General features: G+C 43.5%; 2 protein-coding genes across 6 annotated transcripts in view; one reads left to right on the top strand and one right to left on the bottom strand.

Moving 5' to 3' along the window:
• The window catches only part of LOC125745241 (tumor necrosis factor receptor superfamily member 14-like), a 38,943-nt gene extending 28,185 nt beyond the window's left edge, over positions 1-10,758 (top strand). The window contains exon 14 of the transcript XR_007398606.1: positions 10,208-10,758. The gene's annotated coding sequence lies outside the window, so the exon portion shown is untranslated. The remainder of the gene's footprint in view (positions 1-10,207) is intronic.
• Positions 10,759-11,088: 330 nt separating this feature from the next.
• Positions 11,089-15,788, bottom strand: LOC125745240 (tumor necrosis factor receptor superfamily member 14-like). 5 transcript variants are annotated; one of them, XM_049017888.1, is made up of 9 exons: positions 13,873-15,786; positions 13,135-13,240; positions 12,916-13,041; positions 12,652-12,807; positions 12,464-12,551; positions 12,164-12,330; positions 11,956-11,975; positions 11,791-11,835; positions 11,091-11,557 (listed from the first exon to the last, which is right to left on the bottom strand). In XM_049017888.1, the coding sequence occupies exons 1-9, from the start codon at positions 13,888-13,890 to the stop codon at positions 11,552-11,554; spliced, it is 732 nt and encodes a 243-aa protein (XP_048873845.1). In that variant the 5' UTR covers positions 13,891-15,786; the 3' UTR covers positions 11,091-11,551. The 5 variants fall into 5 exon arrangements, 4 of the variants coding, with proteins under 4 accessions (XP_048873843.1, XP_048873844.1, XP_048873842.1 ...); XR_007398604.1 differs by having other exon boundaries at positions 11,089-11,557; positions 11,649-11,975; positions 13,873-15,788; XM_049017886.1 differs by having other exon boundaries at positions 11,089-11,975; positions 13,873-14,671; positions 14,863-15,788.
• Positions 15,789-19,842: the final 4,054 nt, after the last annotated feature.

The following is a 19,842-nucleotide window of genomic DNA, read 5'->3' as shown; positions in this document are numbered from 1 at the left end:
AATTAACAAAAGACCGATATGAATCAGAATAAGCAGAGCATCGGCTAAAGGCCCAGTGGTTAATAAAAACAGTATATTCCTTTACATCGTCTTACAGATGTAACACTATGTATTTAAATGCTATTGTATTTACAGGACTTTTGTCTTCCTGTCCCTGATGGTTGCTGGAAAAAAGTGTGGCCCCGCAGAGTACGAAAGGCACGATGGTGAATGCTGCCCCATGTGCGGAATAGGTAGTTTTACTTATAGATTTAATTTCCTTATCAAACTAACAAAGCATATGGCCTCGCTGACCATTTGAAGTAAAATAAAAACGTAGTTTATTTGTTATGCTTTTTTAAAAGTTTGGTTGGATTTTTTATTCATGTATAATTTTGAAAATTAAGATTTATTAATAAAACTGTTGTTTTCTTAATATAAGGCATGATTGTTCATAGAGACTGTACATCGGATTCAAGCACAACTTGCAGGCCATGTGTTGATCAGACATATATGGATAAACCTAATGGTTTGAAACGCTGCTCTCAGTGCAAAACTTGTGACTCAGGTGAGTTTCATTTTCCTAAATATTATAATTTTCATTAAAAAAATACATTTTAAAAAAATGTTGTGATGCCTGTGATCTGCTCTTTCAGGCCAAGGGCTTCATGTCCTCAGAAAATGTACCACAATTAGCAACACAGTCTGTGACGTTCTGGATGGATTTTATTGTGTAGCATATTCAGGAGATAATGAATGCAGCTTCGCATCAGAACATAAGTCTTGTCTCCCTGGTCAGGAGATAAAAACACCAGGTAAGAATGTTACATTCTCCCTTAATCCCTTCCATTCTAAAATTTCTTGCATTACCTAAACAAGCTAAAGCACTCAACACCACTGGCCCAGGGTTTTATATATATCAACGATTCTCCCCATATGTGGTGAACACTGGAATACTGGAGCTGAAAAGCGACCTTTCTCCATTCCCTCTGGTCACATTACGTACCTGGGTATGAATTATTTTCACCAGACTGTCAGTTATTTCATCAAAATTTTACTCCATTACTGACAACAATAGAAAATGACTTAAACCTCTGGATAAACCTACCTCTTTCATTATTTGGCAGAACAGCTATTATAAAAGTGAAGATGTTACCAAAATCATTTACCATTTGACAATGATGCCGACCCCCTAAACCACTAACTGGATCAAGTCACTAAATTCCATAATAAGCAAATTCTATTAGAAAAATAAAACACCCCGAATTGAACTCGTCACGTTACAGAAACATAACACCAAATGTTCAGTTTGCTGGGCACACACACACACCATTCACACCTACGCTTACAGGCAGTTTGGTAACCTCGGCATGTTTTTGGACTGTGGGGGGAAACCAGAGTACCTAGAAGAAACCCTGTTACAAGGCAGGGAGAAAATGCAAACTCCACACACATGGAACCTTGGCAGAGAACCTGGGTCCCAGAGGTGTGAGGCAGCAGTACTAACCACTGCACCACTATGCCACCCCTACATCCGAAATCAGCATATAAAATAATAATTTACTCCCACCCCAGTTAGTCGAATCACTCAATAGAATATCTGACCAAAGGAAGACCCATTGCACATTATACAAACTAATATCCCAATCAAAGCATGGTAAGGAATTTTATCAATTATAAACACTGAATTCTGGACCCAAATTTGTAGGAACAATTTCACAATGACTAACAACATTAATTTACAACTTATAAAGTACAAGGTAATTCAGAGAACTCACATCCCCAACACAGGATGTATAAGACTCTGACATATGCATGCACTTTATATCTCATACCCAAGATGACTATTATCACTCTAGCAACATTTTTGGAAAGAAGTCATTAACAGAATTTCTCTTATATTCAACTGTAGTTTTCCATTACTTCCATCCTTCTTTTTACTTTGAGATCTTTCGTTAAATAACCCACCAATCCAAAATTCAAAGCCCATTCTCATTGCTTTAACTATCGTCAAGAAAACTATACTGATCAACTAGAAAACTAGACGTACATTAAACATCACACTAGGGTTGGGGCCATTCCGGAATGCATTGATCAATTCCAGTCCAAATCAGGAAATGGAACTGGAATTGGAATTTAAATTTCCCTGAAATTCTAATTCAACCCAAATTCTGTTCCCCGTAGTTTTTTTCCCCAGTTCATTGATTTTGTTAGCTTGGGACTTTAACTTATCTATAATGACAGAATGGGTCTGTATTTTTTCCTTCTTCTTTAGAAGCCAGACAAGCTGGACATCTCCTTTACCTTGTTAGCACTGTCAGCTCTATTGGCAGCCGTTGATAGATCAGTAGCTTTGTTGCATAGATAGACAAAAGAAACAGGACCAGCAGCTGTTACCTTGTGCAGGAGAACACCAAGCCCTCCTTACTCTCTATGCAGTTTGTAGTTGTACATATTCCGAAAACTTAGATAACATTCCTGCTGTATTTTATGTTGAAACTTGCAGTGTTTTAAAGTGTAGACTTAAAGCAACACACCCAAGTAAATAAGACAACGGACAAAACACATAGGAGCCACTATTGCTGGCTGATGGTGAGTTATGCTTATTAACAATTACTCACTTCTGAAGGATCAAAGACGAGAGATGTGGAGTGTGAGGACTGTTCACACGGCTATTACTCAACAGACGGCGTACATTGCACACCATGGACAGGATGAGTAAGCCTTTCTTAATTTAAATGTGAGAGAAGTTAATTCAGTGGAGTGTTACACCTGTCAGTCTGATTCCTGCTCACTTGTCTCATGAAATAGCAGTTGTCATGAATGTGCAGTGTTTCATATGTTTGCAAATCGTAATTAAATAATTTTGTTCATTTTCAGCTGTAACATTGATGAGGAGAAGATTGAAGATGGAACCAAAGAGAAAGATGTTGTTTGCCAGGAATCAACCTGGAGACATATGGAAGTAAATTAATGACAAAAGTCGTTGATGAAAAAAACTCGTTGAATTACACTTATCAAATAAAAAAGCATTGCATTATTGATGCTTTGAATTTTAGGGGGCTGTAATTTAATATGTGTATACATTTAAACATTGAACATTTCAACTGAAAACATTTCAATTGTAATTTCATTGCTTAAATATTCAGTACAAAAATATTCGGCTTCCAAAATTCAGTTCCAAAACATACGTATTTTAAAGTGCATGTTTATAATTCAACCACATTAATTCAGTTAATTTAATTTCGCCTCAAAATAAATTTGAAAAGAAGAAATTCAGTTGAAAATATTCCATGTGTTTTATTCGCATCTTTATTATTCAAGCAGTAATATTCAGTCGTCTTATTTGCGCTTTACAATATTCAGTCCCGTTATTTTCGCTATTTCAAATACGCTGCCAGAATTTCAGTGGTTTAAAATACGGTCCGAAATTAAACCCTCTACATCCAGAACCAGCAGGATGACTAATAGACTGCCGATAGAGTTCGTCTAACTGCTGTCCAAAATGGAGCAAGCGGGAAATACTAGTACTGATTGACTTGGCAGCAGATTTTTGTTGATTGTGTTATTTATGTTTCTTGTCGTTTATTAGTCAATCCGATAACTTACTGCGCCCCCAAGGAATGGGTTTTTATGTAAGTAATTCGCTAGCTGCATTAATTATCACCAAACTTATCTTGCTTAACGTAAGATGCCTGCGGGCACCTACAAGGTCCGCTAGCTTGCAAGCTGGCATCGCGATGTCGGCGATGACACCAGAAGGGACCTTAAAATGACTTTTTGAAAGTATATGCCTTATTAATTAAAGAAAAGACGGTGAAGATGAAACGGCATCCGACTGGGCTGGACCGTGAAATATCGCGTCGTGTTTATGAACATTCATATCGTCATCAGTGTATAGTTGTCAGGATTCGCGGGTGCGGACGGGTAGGCAGGCAGGGAAGAACGAAATAGGTAGCCGAAAGTCGGGGAAAACTGGGGATTTATTAAGGGGAAGACGGCTACGGAGGACATCGGAACGCTACTAACATCAATGACGGACAAAAGGCAGGGCAAGACGTGGACTGATACAGAACAAAGACAGGGCAAATCAACAGGATACAGCTGGGCATGGTTAGGGAAGCACACGTGGATAATCAGGGGGGCGTGGCACACACGAGGATCGGAAGAGGCTGGCATGACAATAATATCGTGCTAAACATTTGTTTTCTTGCGTAATTAATAGTTATAGTGCATTATTTATACAAATTCCTTCAAGGTATGAGTCAGTTGCTGGCGCCCATATCAAACCAGTCACACGCGCCATATCTATTAGTAATGTAATACCTTCAGGTATTATGTGTTCGATGTTATTCTGTCAAGTTAGGTTCTGTGCTTATGAGGGTGTGGTTATGGAATTGCGTGTGACGTGGGACTTGAGGGGGGGGGAGTCGGCTTTTGGGGGTGGTTTGGTGTGCTGTTGCACGAGTGTGTGTGTGGGATATAACCGAACCACTTGCTGTTAATAAATCCATTTTCTGCACCAACCATCGGAGATCTTATTTAATTTAATCTGGTCATTACAGTAATAAAATTTGGTCATCAATCAGAAAACCTGGAAACCACCTGTCATATTTTATTGTTATTGTACATATGGATTTCATAATATGTGCATGGTGAAAATCTCTGAAAATATTGTGATATTTTTTAGGGCATATGAAAAAAGCCCTACTCAAACCTATTCACTGGAACTAATAGGGAGGCAGTCAAAGTAAAAACCTAGCAACAAAACATACTGTAATGTTTCCGTTATGGAAATAAGGAGGCAAGTAGCTGAAAACTAACTTTATTTGGCTGATATGGCCACAGCCACACCGTACAAACTTTTATATTTCAAAGAACAAGTCGAAGAACAGTCCTGCCTACACCCATTCCTTGCTTAACCTTCCCGAACCCCTTCACCTTCCCGTCAGCCCCTCTCCCGCCTCCTCTCATCCCTCCCACACACTCTCCCCTGGATGGGCGCACGCCCACAGAAAATATCCCTCCCAGCAACATGTGTAACACTATTCCTAAACACACTACAATACTTTCGGTGGTTTTTGTGTTACGCTATATAAAAACAAAGTTTATTTTTGTATGATTTTTTATTTTTACTTTGTATGATAGAACCTGAACTAGCATTGCAGTAATGCAAACTTTGTAAAGGTGTGTCACGTTCAGCGTGGATCGGCAGGTGAACGGGCGGTCGCACGGACAGGCAAGCGAGCGGAAATCACTCAAGCAGGCTGGATTCAGGGGAAACAAGGATTTACTGGTGAGACTCAGGAAAAGGGACATCCAACATCGAATAACTTCAATGACAGACGAGGGATGCAAACAAGACTAGGACTTAAATAGACAGGACTGATCAAAATAATCGGACACAGGTGGAGACGATCTGGGAGGCACACGTGGGCAATCAGGGGACGTGGCACACATGAGGAGCTGACGAGCAGGTCATGACAGAACCCCCCCCCAAAGGCGCGCTTCTCCGGGCACGCCAGGGAGGAGGCGACAGACGGGACATGGGAACCTGGAACAAAAGAACAGAACAATCAACGAAGGACTGCAAACAAAACAGAGATGCAGAACAGGGCTAGGGACAAGATGCAAGACAGAACATGACAAAGGGCAGGGAACGCAGAGAGGCAAACCAGGAAGGGAGACACAGAAGGAACGGGCGGAACAAAGGGGCCAGGAGTGCAAGGCGGGTACACCGGGGCACAAGGACCAGAGACGGGCGGAACGAAAGGGCGAGCAGAAGACGGAGGGGCAAAGACAGGCAGGACAAAGGCAAGGGCATAGGGAGACAAGGAGGGGGAACCAAGGGGAGCCCGAGGGAGACCCCGTGGGCAACGGGAGGCAGCCGGAGGGGCTGCAGGCGGCCGGGAGGCCGGAGCCGGAGGGGAACCCGGAGGGGCCGAGGAGACAGGGCGAGGGACAGAGGTAGGGGCCGAGGAGGGAGCATCAGGGAAGGGGACGAGGGAGCTGGAGGGGACCCTGGCGAGGGCAAGGAGAGGGGGGGAGCCGCCGCAGGCGGCGACGTCTTCTGCCGCGCACGAGCGGGAGGACCCGCAGGCGACCGAGGAGCCACCATCGGGGAACCCGCAGGCGACCGCCAAGGAACCAGCGGAGGGAGCGGAGCGAGGCCGGGAGACGAGGTCGCGAAGGGGGACCCGCAGGCGAAGGCCGAACCGGAGGGCCAGGACCCGCAGGTGCCCCCCGAGCCCCAGCGCAGGCGAGGGAGGGTGAGCCAGGGGGCAGGGCGGGCAGGACCCCAGTCCTTCGTCTGTGTCCCCTCCCTTTACGGGACACAGACATGACGACCCCCATTTGGGGTCGAGTTCGCCGGGGTGACACAAGAAGTCACAAGAAGGGTCCCCGAGGGGTCCCATTCTAGCTCCTCTACCTCCGAAGAGGGAGGAGCTATGGTGGGGTCCTCTGGGACCTCCTCAGGGACGAAGGCTGACGGGATTGTAGGAGGGTCAGGGACAGGAGTAAGTCCAAAAACAAGGACCCCGGGGGCCCAGTCCTTGGAGGTGGGGGCGCCTCAGGCATGGGCGTGGAATCTGCAGGCTGGGGGAGCGCCTCGGGCGTGGGCGCAGCAGCAGGCAGAGGAAGCTCCTGCGTAGGCAGCTGTGGCGCCTGCGCAGGAAGGGGCGGCGGCTGCGCTGGCGGCAGCGGCGGCTGAGCAGGTGGCGGCTGCGCTGGTGGCAGCGGCGCCGGATCTGCCGGCAGAGGTGGTTGCTCCAGTGCGGGGTCCGCCGGTAATGGCGGCTGCACGGGAGCGGGGTCCACGGGCGGCGGCTGCCTGGGTGCTGGAGCCGTCGGCGGCGGGACCGGTAGGTCCCGTGCGGGGAAGACTGACGTGGCCCCTTTAAGTGTCCGGGGCACACGCGAGATTGCGTCCCGTACCGCGCTGGCCCCCTTATTGGCCAGCCGCTCAGGCCAGAAGCAATACAGTTCCAAGGGTGGTGGTAGCTCGGCAGCGGCTGGGTGCTTTCCCCTTGCGGGGAAAGCTGCCTGCGTGGGCAGCTTGGCAGCGATGTGGGTGACGTTCGGGAAAGCCGGGGAGTCTTCCAGCTCACCTGCTGGGAGGAAAGCGGGGATGAGTGTGCATGCTCCCAAGGTGAGCGTCTGGACGTTCGCCGACTTCTTTCTCCTCTTTCGCCGTTTGGGGGACACGGTTGCGGGAGGCTGTTCGGCGTCCGACGGGACAGATAGCTGGAACACTGCCTCCGCACTATACGGCGCGTCAAACCCCAGCCTCCTTGCTGTCAGGTGCTGCATCAGCTGGCTCCTGTCCCCATGTGAGGACATCGACAGCAGAAGGTCGCAGCTCTTGCTGGCGAAACCTAGCGCGACGGGATCCTCCTGGACGTCGGGCTGGTTAAGCCAGTAATAGGCCTCTTGCAGCAGACCGAGATGTTCGTTCTCGGTCTGCTGCGCCTCTTTGCTTGGGTCTGTCATTCTGTCACGTTCAGCGTGGATCGGCAGGTGAATGGGCAGTCGCACGGACAGGCAAGCGAGCGGAAATCACTCAAGCAGGCTGGATTCAAGGGAAACAAGGATTTACTGGGGAGACTCAGGACAAGAGACATCCAACACCGAATAACTTCAATGACAGACGAGGGATACAAACAAGACTAGGACTTAAATATACAGGACTGATCAAAATAATCGGACACAGGTGGAGACGATCTGGGAGGCACACGTGGGCAATCAGGGGACGTGGCACACATGAGGAGCCGACGAGCAGGTCATGACAAGGTGTATTGGTTTGAAGCTGTGAAAAGCCTGTTTTTTTAGCTGTATATAGTAAATAATGGTGATATGATCATACGTGGTCGCCCCATTCGTCCTTGCTCTTGCTGAACAGTCACAGTGGGTATCTCGCTGAATGTCAGGTTTCGTTGGATTAGTTGAAGCAGTTCAGTGACAGCCTGTGTTATGTTATGCAGGGTGGTTACTATGCTGGAAATTGCATTCCTGCGAGCAGACAAAGTCCAAGTACAAACAAACAAATTTATTTTTGTATAGCGCATTATCACAACATTACATCGTCTCAAAGCGCTTTACAGCATCCCCACCCAAAGCCCCCAGTGAGTAAGCCATAGGCGACAGTGGCAAGGAAAAACTCCCTAGAAGGAAGAAACCTTGGGAAGGACCAGACTCAAAGGGGGAGCCCAACCTCCAGGGGCCGGCAGGGAGAGTCAAACTGGAGAGATGGCTAAGTGCCGAGTCATACTGTCCAAATCATAAAATTTGAGACACAACCGGGGAGCAGGGGGAAGATGACAAGCCGGTGCCGAAACTCCCTCCAATCGCCGGGCAACCAGAAGTAAGGCAGCGGGTCATACATGGAATATGACACAGGCGGTGTCATCCAGCCCAGTCAGATGCCATTTCATCTTCACCGTCTGTTCCTTAATTAAGTAGGCATATCATACTTTCAAAAAGTCCTTTTAAGGTCCCTTCTAGTGTCATCGCCGACATCGCGATGCCAGCTTGCATGCTAGCGGACCTTGTAGGTGCCCGCAGGCATCTTACGTTAAGCAAGATAAGTTTGGTGATAATTAATGTAGCTAGCGAATTACTTACATAAAAACCTATTACTTGGGGGTGCAATAAGTTATCGGATTGACTAGTAAACGACAAGAAACATAAATAACACAATCGACAAAAATCTGCTGCCAAGTCAATCAGTACTAGTATTTCCCGCTTGCTCCATTTTGGACAGCAGTTAGACGAACTCTATCGGCAGTCTATTAGTCATCCTGCTGGTTCTGGATGTAGAGGGTTTAATTTCGGACCGTATTTTAAACCACTGAAATTCTGGCAGCGTATATGAAACAGCGAAAATAACATGACTGAATATTGTAAAGTGCAAATAAGACGACTGAATATTACTGCTTGAATAATAAAGATGCGAATAAAACACATGGAATATTTTCAACTGAATTTCTTCTTTTCAAATTTATTTTGAGGCGAAATTAAATTAACTGAATTCATGTGGTTGAATTATAAACATGCACTTTAAAATACGTATGTTTTGGAACTGAATTTTGGAAGCCGAATATTTTTGTACTGGAATATTTAAGCAGTGAAATTACAATTGAAATGTTTTCAGTTGAAATGTTCAATGTTTAAATGTATACACATATTAAATTACAGTCCCCAAAAATTCAAAGCATCAATAATGCAATGCTTTTTTATTTGATAAGTGTAATTCAACGGGTTTTTTTTCATCAACGACTTTTGTCATTAATTTACTTCCATACAGACACAGATATTTAATATGTTTTGCCTTCACATTATTTCTGATTGCTTTAATTGGACTATTTCTGTTACTTTATGCAAAAGGTCAGTCAATGTCTTTTTGAGTTTTCAGAAGTAACTTTGAAGTGTTTTCTGCTTTGTCCATTTTTTTTCTATCATTTTAATAGCCATCCAGGTGATATAGGCATTGATTTTTTTTTCTGTTCTAATTGCAGATTATTGCAGAAGTTGGAAGGTAAGTTATTTTCTATATTGAATTGCTAGTATGAAATTATTTTAATACATTAATAATGTTAGTATTACTAATGATGAAAGGCATTTCTGACTTTGTTCATAGAAATCACATATTTACAAGTTATATTTTTATACATTCATTTATCAAGAAACTAATATTATATTCCCTTGAATGGTTTCAGGTACCAGTAAAACAGTTAACCTACCAACCATGATCATCAAGAGGCAGGCGTCAAACCAGTCCAGTGCGGTGATTCTTAACTGAAGTAGCCAACTACTTAACTAGAATTACTCTATGAAAATGGATACTCTGGATAAAGGTATTAGCTAAAAGACAATATGTGACATACATCTGCCTGATCTGGGCACCTACACTGGGGATGGACAGGACTGTAGACAGCCAGTACAGGCCAGAGAAGAACAGAAGATATGGAGGTAGATTTATGCATAACTCATAGTTTGGTTTACAGAATGGTCTGGTTCATGTTGTATAGATATTGCATGATGTGTGGTATCTGCAGCATGGCCCCAAAAATCACCCCCCATGCGAAGGAGCTCAATGGCATCAGCCAGCCAATGGTTAACAGTAACATGTTAAGCATTAAGTGGTCAATCTTGCGAATGACACTAAAACATCCATCTATCTTCTAACTGTTTATCCTGCTCTGTTTTTTTCATGCACATATCATGGAAGGTTGACAGTAATTCCATTAACTGTATATAACACTGCATACAGTAGAATTTTGGGTTTAGGAGTATTTTTGTACCATACTGAATGGCCATGTCTGGACAATTTTTTATGTAAAAAGACATTACTCAGTGATTTAGGCCTAACAATATTTTTGTATCATTCTGAATGCCCATGTTTGGACCATTTTTTAAATCATGTTCAATGATATTACTCTTAGCGATTTTGACCTGCACATAGAGAACCACTATTACACACCAAAACTGTAAGTTTACACAGGTCTGCCGCTAAGACAGTTAATGTCAGGCACAGTAGAAATGTTGGTAATCTCTCAATTTTTAAATGAGTTTTTGTAACGTATTTTAAAAATGATTGTACATTTTATCTGGCCGTGTTTGTATATGTCAAACCTGCACTTTATGTATATTTTCATGTTATTGTCCTGTTTCAGCTGTAATAGGAAGAATGCAGTGTCAGCCTGAAATTAAAACTTGTTTACAGTTTGTTCATTTTAGAAAAAAATGTTACCAATCAAATAAACTCGTATGTGATTTTGATTGGACGTCATATTTCGTTTTATGTATTATGGCGCCGCATCCTCACACGAAGCACATAAGCTGTGGTATGAGTACTCTGCCATTTTTATCTTCTGTCTACAGAAACCGCGTTCATTTTGTCATTTGATCTTTGAGGTGCTGGACAGCCACCAGATCAGTGCTGCGTAGCTACAGGAAGTAGCTATATATATATATATATATATATATATATATATATATATATATATATATATATATATATATATATATATATATATATATATATATATATATGTATATAGGGCGGCATGGTGGTGCAGTGGTTAGGGTGAGGGGGCGGCATGGTGGTGCAGTGGTTAGGGTGAGGGGGCGGCATGGTGGTGCAGTGGTTAGCACTGTTGTCTCACACCTCTGGGACCCGGGTTTGAGTCTCCACCTGGGTCACATGTGTGTGGAGTATGCATGTTCTCCCCATGTCGTCGTGGGGTTTCCTCCGGGTACTCCGGTTTCCCCCCACAGTCCAGAAACATGCTGAGGCTAATTGGAGTTGCTAAATTGCCCGTAGGTGTGCATGTGAGAGTGAATGGTGTGTGAGTGTGCCCTGCGATGGGCTGCCCCCCCATCCTGGGTTGTTCCCTGCCTTGTGCCCATTGCTTCCAGGATAGGCTCTGGACCCCCCGTGACCCAGTAGGATAAGCGGTTTGGAAAATGGATGGATGGAAGGACACAAATATATATATATTTTTTTTTTCTTAGGCCAAAACATCCAGAAGGATCCGGTGGCTCCTCTGTGGGTTTATGTCACATCGTCATCTTACACCTGAGGAAGAAACAATTAAGCTGCCTGTTAACACAAGAGCAACGTGAACTACTAACCTCTGCAGTTCAGCAAATACACGTGTAACACAGACCTGGACATAAATGTAGGATCCACAGTCACTGTCTTATGGGACCCTGTTTTACACTGAACCCAGGGGGGTGGAAATCAATCAGCTTCTACATAAATGCACCTTCTGTTACTTTACTGAAATTATTACTAATACACTGACTTACTTTAGTTGTATTTGGTACCATACTTTCACCTTCTATGGGTGGATCCTGTCAAAATATTACAATGAAATTAATGTAGTCTGGTCTTATGACAGACTGGTTATAAGCACTGATTGCACTACATGAATTTCTGACACATGTACAAAAATAAAATAATAAATAACATACCTTCTTCCGCCACTGAATACCTAAAAAAACATTTTCATTAAGAAATGATCACAGTATAGCTTTGTGCCATTCAAATTTACTGTGTATTTAGTTTCACATTACTACCAACTTTACTATTTAAAATGACAGTGAATTTTTTGTTCATGCCAATAAAAAACATTTTTTATAAACTTAAGTATGCATGCACCTAAGCAAGTAATATTCTTACCAGGAAATATCTTTTTTTTATATAATCTATATATTGCTCCTATTATTACTGCTGCTGCTGCTGCTGCTGCTATTCCAGCTGACAATGCAATGTTACTTTTCTCTCCACATTCAGAATCAGCTGCTTTATCTCCTGCTTTGACTGTGACAAGTCCTCTGGACTCACAGCTGTAAAGATAAGCACGAACAAAATTCGTGAACAAAATTGTCAGTTAAACAAAATTTTACTGACAAAATGTAATACAAACTGCACAAAATGACATTTTCCTGGTCAATGGCTGAAAATAATCATGAAACTCACTGTGTGTGTGGTTTACAGGCGGTAAAGGAGCCATCAGAGTATGAATTATCACTGCAGTCCTCACAGACGGTATCAGTGTATTCTGTTCCTGAAAGGGAAACAGATTTATGACCAACTTAGAATATTAACTAAATATCTCGTTTTATTCTTTGAAACATACATTATGAGAATCAGAAATCCCCACAAACCAGGCTGTTGGATGAACTGTCCAGGTTTGCAGGCTGTGTGTTTATTGGCTGCTCTGCATCCTCCCTTATAAGGATTAATACAATAGTGCCCTTCCAGGACCCCACACACTGTGTCTGAAGAGGGTGTACATGCTGTCACTGTTTTCACACCAAGGCCTGTGGAGCGAAGAGAAAAGTAACCAGAACTAATATAAACACCCAATACAAAAATGAATGTATTATACTGCATGAATGAGTTAATATGATGGGTAGCTGAACTGTTACCTTTAACACAGACTGTACAGGGGCTGCACTGTCCAAGACTGTCAGGTTGGTCACTGAACGCAGAATCTGGGCATGGAACACATGAAGTGCTGGCCAATGCTGTACAATGTCTGTAGACACGACTTCCTGGAAACAGCAGAGATGCTGGTTATTCTGCCAGATTCCTCTGACGTTTCTAAGCAATGAGACTTGTGGTCACTATGGTATAATGTGACTTACCGGGGTGACACATAGGACAGCATTCATCACCGATTTTATATTCAGCCTGGCCGCATGCAGAACAGGGATTATAATTAACACACAGAAGAAGAATGATTAAATATGTCTGTGAAAGAAAAAAACATCCTATTAGACTGTATGAAATCAGTCCTTATCTAACCAAGTTACAATTAATCAGGTCATATAATTTTCATTACGCTAACATGGGCCGTAACTAATAGCATGACAATATTTGCTACTTGTGTGATGTAAGCATAATGAAAACAGAGTGACCTGATGATTTTAGATATTTCTACTACAATTTATTGAGGAATGTGGCTCATGAATAAAATGACTAATCTTTTAAATACATCTCATACCTGACAGATTAAATTAACTACAGTCAGATGGTTAAACAAGCAAAAGCATTCATTCATTCAGTCTGAAGATATTCAAGGTTAAAATGAGGACAGATGTGCATGAGTACTCAGTCTCAACAGACTAGATTATAGTGTAATTGGTCAATCCATTCTGATCTGCATGATAGCTTGACAGGTTCACAATGTTTTACCAAAACAGCAAGACACGCTAAGTGAATCTATAGAGCTGACAAGTCATTCTGTGCTCTGGGATGTTCCCTGTCTGATCTGCCTGATTCTCTGCACTTCCTGATTATTGAGAAAGGACAGATAGGAAGAAGGATGAACAGGCAACACAAAGTCTAGAAACAGCTACAAAGCATTAAATAAATGTTACAACCTGAAGCAGAATAAGCATGTTGTGAAATAACCATAAATCACAGATGACAATATCTGGGATTCACTTTCCATTGCACAGCATTGTGGACCTCTTACATCAACAAGGGGCCACCCTATGTGAGAGGAGAGGATATATTTAAATAAAAACATTGTAATTTTAATTTTTGTAGATCAATTGTTACACCTTCACCCAAATGAACAATCAGCCCACTGATTTCAAACTCATTATTCTGAGATGGCGAGTAACATCAGACTGGTGGCAGAGATTCCATGGACTGCTGAATGGTATCCAATCTGGACTCCTGTCTTCCAAACAGGGTTCCTTATCTTCAAGGTAAATTTAATGTGGTTGAGGTCTGCTGGGTCCGTCCTGGCTCAGGAATACTCATAGGACCAGGCACAGCCAAGGTTGGGCTCAATAGCAGACCACGGTAGGAAGTCAGGGTGGACAAGTTTAATAGCGATAATTCATCGTGGTTGGAGCAGACCGAAGCCAGTCATGAGAAATCACAGTTCAGAAACGGGAAAAGAGTCAAGGAAGAGAAGTCCAATTTCCAAAAAAGAGGCGAACATCCGAATCCGGCAGGTAAAACAGGACCAAATGCAGGCAAACGTCCAGAACCAAACGTAAAAGCAGACTCATGTATCACACACTGTACCACACACTCATGTATCACACACTGTACCACACACTCATGTATCACACACTCATGTATCACACACTCATGTATCACACACTGTACCACACACTCATGTATCACACACTCATGTATCACACACTGTACCACACACTCATGTATCTCACACTCATGTATCACACACTGTACCACACACACTGTACCACACACTCATGTACCACACACTGTACCACACACACACTGTACCACACACTCATGTACCACACACTGTACCACACACTCATGTATCACACACTGTACCACACACACTGTACCACACACTGTATCACACACTGTACCACACACTCATGTACCACACACTGTACCACACACTCATGTATCACACACTGTACCACACACTCATGTATCACACACTGTACCACACACACTGTACCACGCACTCATGTATCACACACTGTACCACACACTCATGTACCACACACTCAGACTGTAACTTAAGGGGCAGCGTGTGGCTCTGTGGGCTAAGCCTGTATGCCTGTAATCAGAAGGTAATCTCAGCCTCAACACGTCTGCGGGTCCTTGAGCGAGGCCCTTAGGCCCCTGGTCCCTGGGCTCCGCTACAGGATGCTGCCCTTCACAAGGTGAGGGAGTCATAAAGACAATTTCCCCACGGGGATTAATAAAGTATCGAATATTATTATTATTAACACTTAGACAACCACATACCAATAACTGACCTAGCAGGAGTTATAACAAGGAGAAAATAAGTAATTTGGCCAATCACAGGTCAGTAGTTAGAGTTAATTGAGACGTTGCCTAATTATATGAAATAGCAATATTACAAAAACGCCTGTACAGATTGCAGGTGAATGTGCCAGGGTGGAAACTGTGGCCTGGATCTAGACAAAACCGGACCGGAGTTGGCTTGTGAGAGGAAAAAAATGTGTTCTGCATCACGGACGAGCTGGAATGAACTTCAGTGGGTATAACGGATATTTCCAAAGGTTAGATTCGGAGAGACCGTGAAAGAAATAGACTATAGTACAAGTACACAAATATATGCAATTTTTTTTTTAGCAATGAGACGTTAAAATCGGTACATAAGTACAAGACCAGCTTTGCAAACATTTTATGCCGAGTCCGAGTTTTTATTTTACTGCGGTACAATACCGCTTAAAAAACATAAACGATGTCCGTATAAGTTCCTTTACGACATTTTCAAAGTACTTCTACATTCTGCTCCTTTACATTGACGTTTGATAACTATGGGAGATAATCAAAGAAATTATAACGAAAGACAGACTTACCCCTGGCTAAAGCGGTGTAACATCCGAAGACCAAGCCGTATGTCTACTTGCAATGCAGAACCCTAACATTTCCGATAAAACACGGTAACATTACCTATAATGGGAACATGAAATTGGTAAGCTTGTATTTTGCTGTTTTACTCATTAAAACAAACATTATAAGAACGACTTTACTACTATTAGAACAACTTGATCATATTATTCCATTCTCAGGTCAAAGATTTTGAGGAAGAAATCACCGTACTCAATAAAATATTTAAATTTTGAATACATACACACACGCGCAACCTGTCGTAGAAATGTATAATACGGTGCTTCAGAATATGACGCCGCTTTATTTCTGAGCTCAGGGTGCAACCACTTTGTACCCCCTCCTCTGGTTAGGGTAGGACGTGTACTTTGTAATACATATTCTTTATGCAGTTTGCATCTTGCAAGCACGTGGGGGCGGGTGTTTACGCTTTTGCATGGTCTCTGTCATGCATGCCTGTCTGCTACTGTACGGGGGCTTGATGCTTTGTTTCCCAGTCTGCATTTCTAGTAACTGAACCATGAGTGCACTTAGCTCCAACACTTCAACCTCTCTCATGATTTTCAGCTGTCTGTCACCTAGGTGTTCTTGCAACAATATAAAAATCCATTTCAAAAGCAGTTCTAAAAGCTAGTTAAGAAAAATATACCCTCTGTTCAGTTTTCTCTCACAACACACACACACACACACACACACACACACACACACGCACATGTAGGCACACACACACACACACACACACACACACACACACATATATCCCAGTCCAGAAGGGGCCTACCAGGAGGGGGGGTCTGCCATCCCTCAGTCTCCCGTAGAGGGAGACGGGGCCACATTCGTGGTCATCGCTCAGGCTCTTCTGGTCCCCATGTCTGTCCTCGTCCTCCTTCTCCCCCTACAGGTGCTCCCAGGGTCTCCAACCCTGACCCCATAGCACCAGTGGTGTCCCCCTGCCCTGTTTCCTCAGCACCATCGCCTGACCCTGCAGTCCTGACGGCACTAGCCCCATAACCCCTTTTAGGCCACCTAACATTTCACTGGCCGCCCCTGGGGCCTGGCTGGGTCCAGGTAATTCCCCCGCTTTCAGGGGAGGCTACTTCCTGGGGCCCTGACCAGGGTCATCCAAGGCCCATTGACCCCTATCTCAGTCTTCACTAGTCCTGTGTTCCCATTTCTTCCCCGGCTTCCTGCCCCGCCGCTGGTCTCCCCTGGTCCATTTCCGCCCCTTATTCCTCCCGTACTGTCCCCGTTTTGGTCCCGTCGTCCTCCCCAGCCTCACCTCCTGCCCCAGAGCCTTAGTCTGCCTTGTCTGCTCCCCAGTTCATTGTTCCCCTTCATCTGTCCCTCCCTAGCCCTGATGTCCCTCCACCTGTCTGCCCTGTGTTCTATGTACCTGAGTCTTGTGTCTCCTATGGTGTCCAGTGCTGTGCCCCGTCCTCATCCCCATGTGCTCTATCGAGTTGTGGTCTTATCTTGTCCAACTCCTATGGTCCTGCTCTTGTTCCCCAGGTCTTGACACTTTGTCCCTGTTCGGTTCTAGGGTGTCCTTGCCCCCTTCAGCGTCCCCTCTGGCCCCTGCCTTGCGGTCGCAGAGGGTCCCTCCTGCTTCGGCCTCACGGTCGCCTGCTGCTCCTGCGGCCTCCACTTCATGCCCGCTTAGGGTCCTTCCAGCTCCCTGGTTCCCCTTGCCCTTTGGTTCCTTGCCCCCTGTGCTCACTCCCCGTCCTGCTTCACTGTCATTCTCCTCTAGTTTCTATGTGCCCCCCGTGTTTGGTCCTCGCCCCTCCATGCCTTTGATCCCTCCTGGTCCCTCCGATATCCCCTTTAGTGTTCCCCCGTCCCATGTTGTGTGTGTGTGTGTGAGTGTATATCTATCTATCTATCTATCTATCTATCTATCTATCTATCTATCTATCTATCTATCTATCTATCTATCTATCTATCTATCTATCTATCTAACTATATAGAGAGAGAGAGACAGAGAGAGCCAAATACCATATCCGTGGTAAAAATGTACTTTTTGATCTAAATGGAATATCAGTTAGAATCAGGGCAGGAATCAGCTGAATACCTCCATTTAAAAGGAAAGGACATTCATTTGAGGACATTAACACACACAAACTGAATAGAGAAGACAAGTGGTTTGAGAGAGGGGTGAGGGAAGCTTTGCAGGTGCAAATCAACAACCTCTCACTCAACGGAAGTGGAGGAAAGTCACACCTTAAAGGCTGCGACGGTTAGTTACCCGCTACTCCTCCCTCGTCTTTGCTTTATGCGACACATGCATAGCTATACAGGAACATGCAGTGAAATGACTAGCATCCTGTTGCACTCATTTGCATATCTGGTGTAGGCTAGGTGAATAATGGTAAATAAAGATCAGCTGAGCAAAAACACTGGAAATAAAAAATTATTTGCAGTTGTTTCTTGCTAAAATACACAACAAATCTATAACAAAAAATACAAATATTAACTTTTAATAAGCATTTTATTATGTACAAATAGCTGTGCATGTACATGTTTTTGATATGAGTTGAGGGTTTGGGGTTGGAGCGCCATCAGCTGGATGCCTAGGCTCACTTTGTTGGACTTTTTCTGAACCTGCAAACAGAACAGGTTCGTATCTTGGGGACGTGCTGTACTGGACTTTTTGACTGACAGACCACAGGGCATTGAAAAACAATGTGTGTGTCTGTGGGCCCTTGAACAAGGCCCTCAACAAATAAAGGATTTATCTTTATAAAAACAGAAAAAACACTCACCTCCTATAATGTGTCGAAATGATAAGAAGGGGAAATCAGGCACAGAACACCGTATAGACGCAGGCACCTCTGCCTTCACAATTAGAGGTTTTAGGTCTGACAGAGGAGAGCGATCAGGTAGCTCGAGTGGAAAAGCAGAGACCTCTGCTGGCCAACCGGAAACATGACAGACGGGATGGAAACAGATCATGACAGCGTCACTTTACTCGCAGAAGTGCCGTTTTTGTCCGTTATGTCCATTATGTTCCTGTAAGCCAGAATTCTTGACTGCCTGTACATCGTAAAACTCCGTCCTTTTGATATAGATTCACAGTTGCAATCAGCTGATTCAATATTACTTGCATAACAAACCATTGCAAGGACATACAGCGTTTTAATGACAGTTCGACATGCTGGAATGTCAGCCATTTAACTCGGTAATCATTAGTTTGTGAAACCCCTGATGTAATACGTGTACCAATTAAACAAAAATCAGGCTGGTCACATGTTAACAACACGACTGCAGAGGCGAAGAACCGCCCGATGCAAAGCGGATTATAATCATTAATTCTAACTAACATTAAAACAAAAACAAAAAGAAGGAACTGGACGAGGCTTAAGACAGTTAGTTTCTTTATTGGGGAGATTCCTTATTTGCAGGATCTGTGCCGCCTGAAATGGGGGATGTTCCTGTTGAGAGCGCTGTGTATGTTAAGTCGAAGTCGAATGTCAATTAAAAAAAAAGGTACAGGTGACATTATACAGGACCAGGCACGATAATATTACAGTCATCACAATAATTTAACAAAATGTAACAAAAGATTCCAGTAATAACAATAACGTAGGTATAGAAGTTCATGAATTACATACATTAAATACATTCAAGAGTTCTGACCAGTGAGAGCTGAATAACGAGACAACAGAAAGGCACTTTTGCAATGGTTCTTGAGTTGCATCAATTCCAAGATGGTATCAGTTTCTTAAAGAAATGACCGTCGAATAGGTGGGGATTTCTTATTTTTCCTCTTACGACTATTAAATTTACCTGACAAGATAAAAAAGTAACTGCATGTGCATTACAGTTTTACTCGATTGGTTTGGAGCATTTCTCAAATGACAATCAACATTTGCAGAACAACTGTAATCCCTATACTGTAATGTTACTTTCTGCACAGCAGAAAGTCATTTCTCGTCGCACTGTCATATGCATTGTTTTGAGAAATGCTGTTGTAGTGGTGAGAATGTTAAGCTTTT

The sequence above is a fragment of the Brienomyrus brachyistius genome, chromosome 6, assembly GCF_023856365.1.
Source record: "Brienomyrus brachyistius isolate T26 chromosome 6, BBRACH_0.4, whole genome shotgun sequence".
Classification (NCBI taxonomy): domain Eukaryota; kingdom Metazoa; phylum Chordata; class Actinopteri; order Osteoglossiformes; family Mormyridae; genus Brienomyrus; species Brienomyrus brachyistius.
This window is presented reverse-complemented; position numbering and strand designations above follow the sequence as displayed.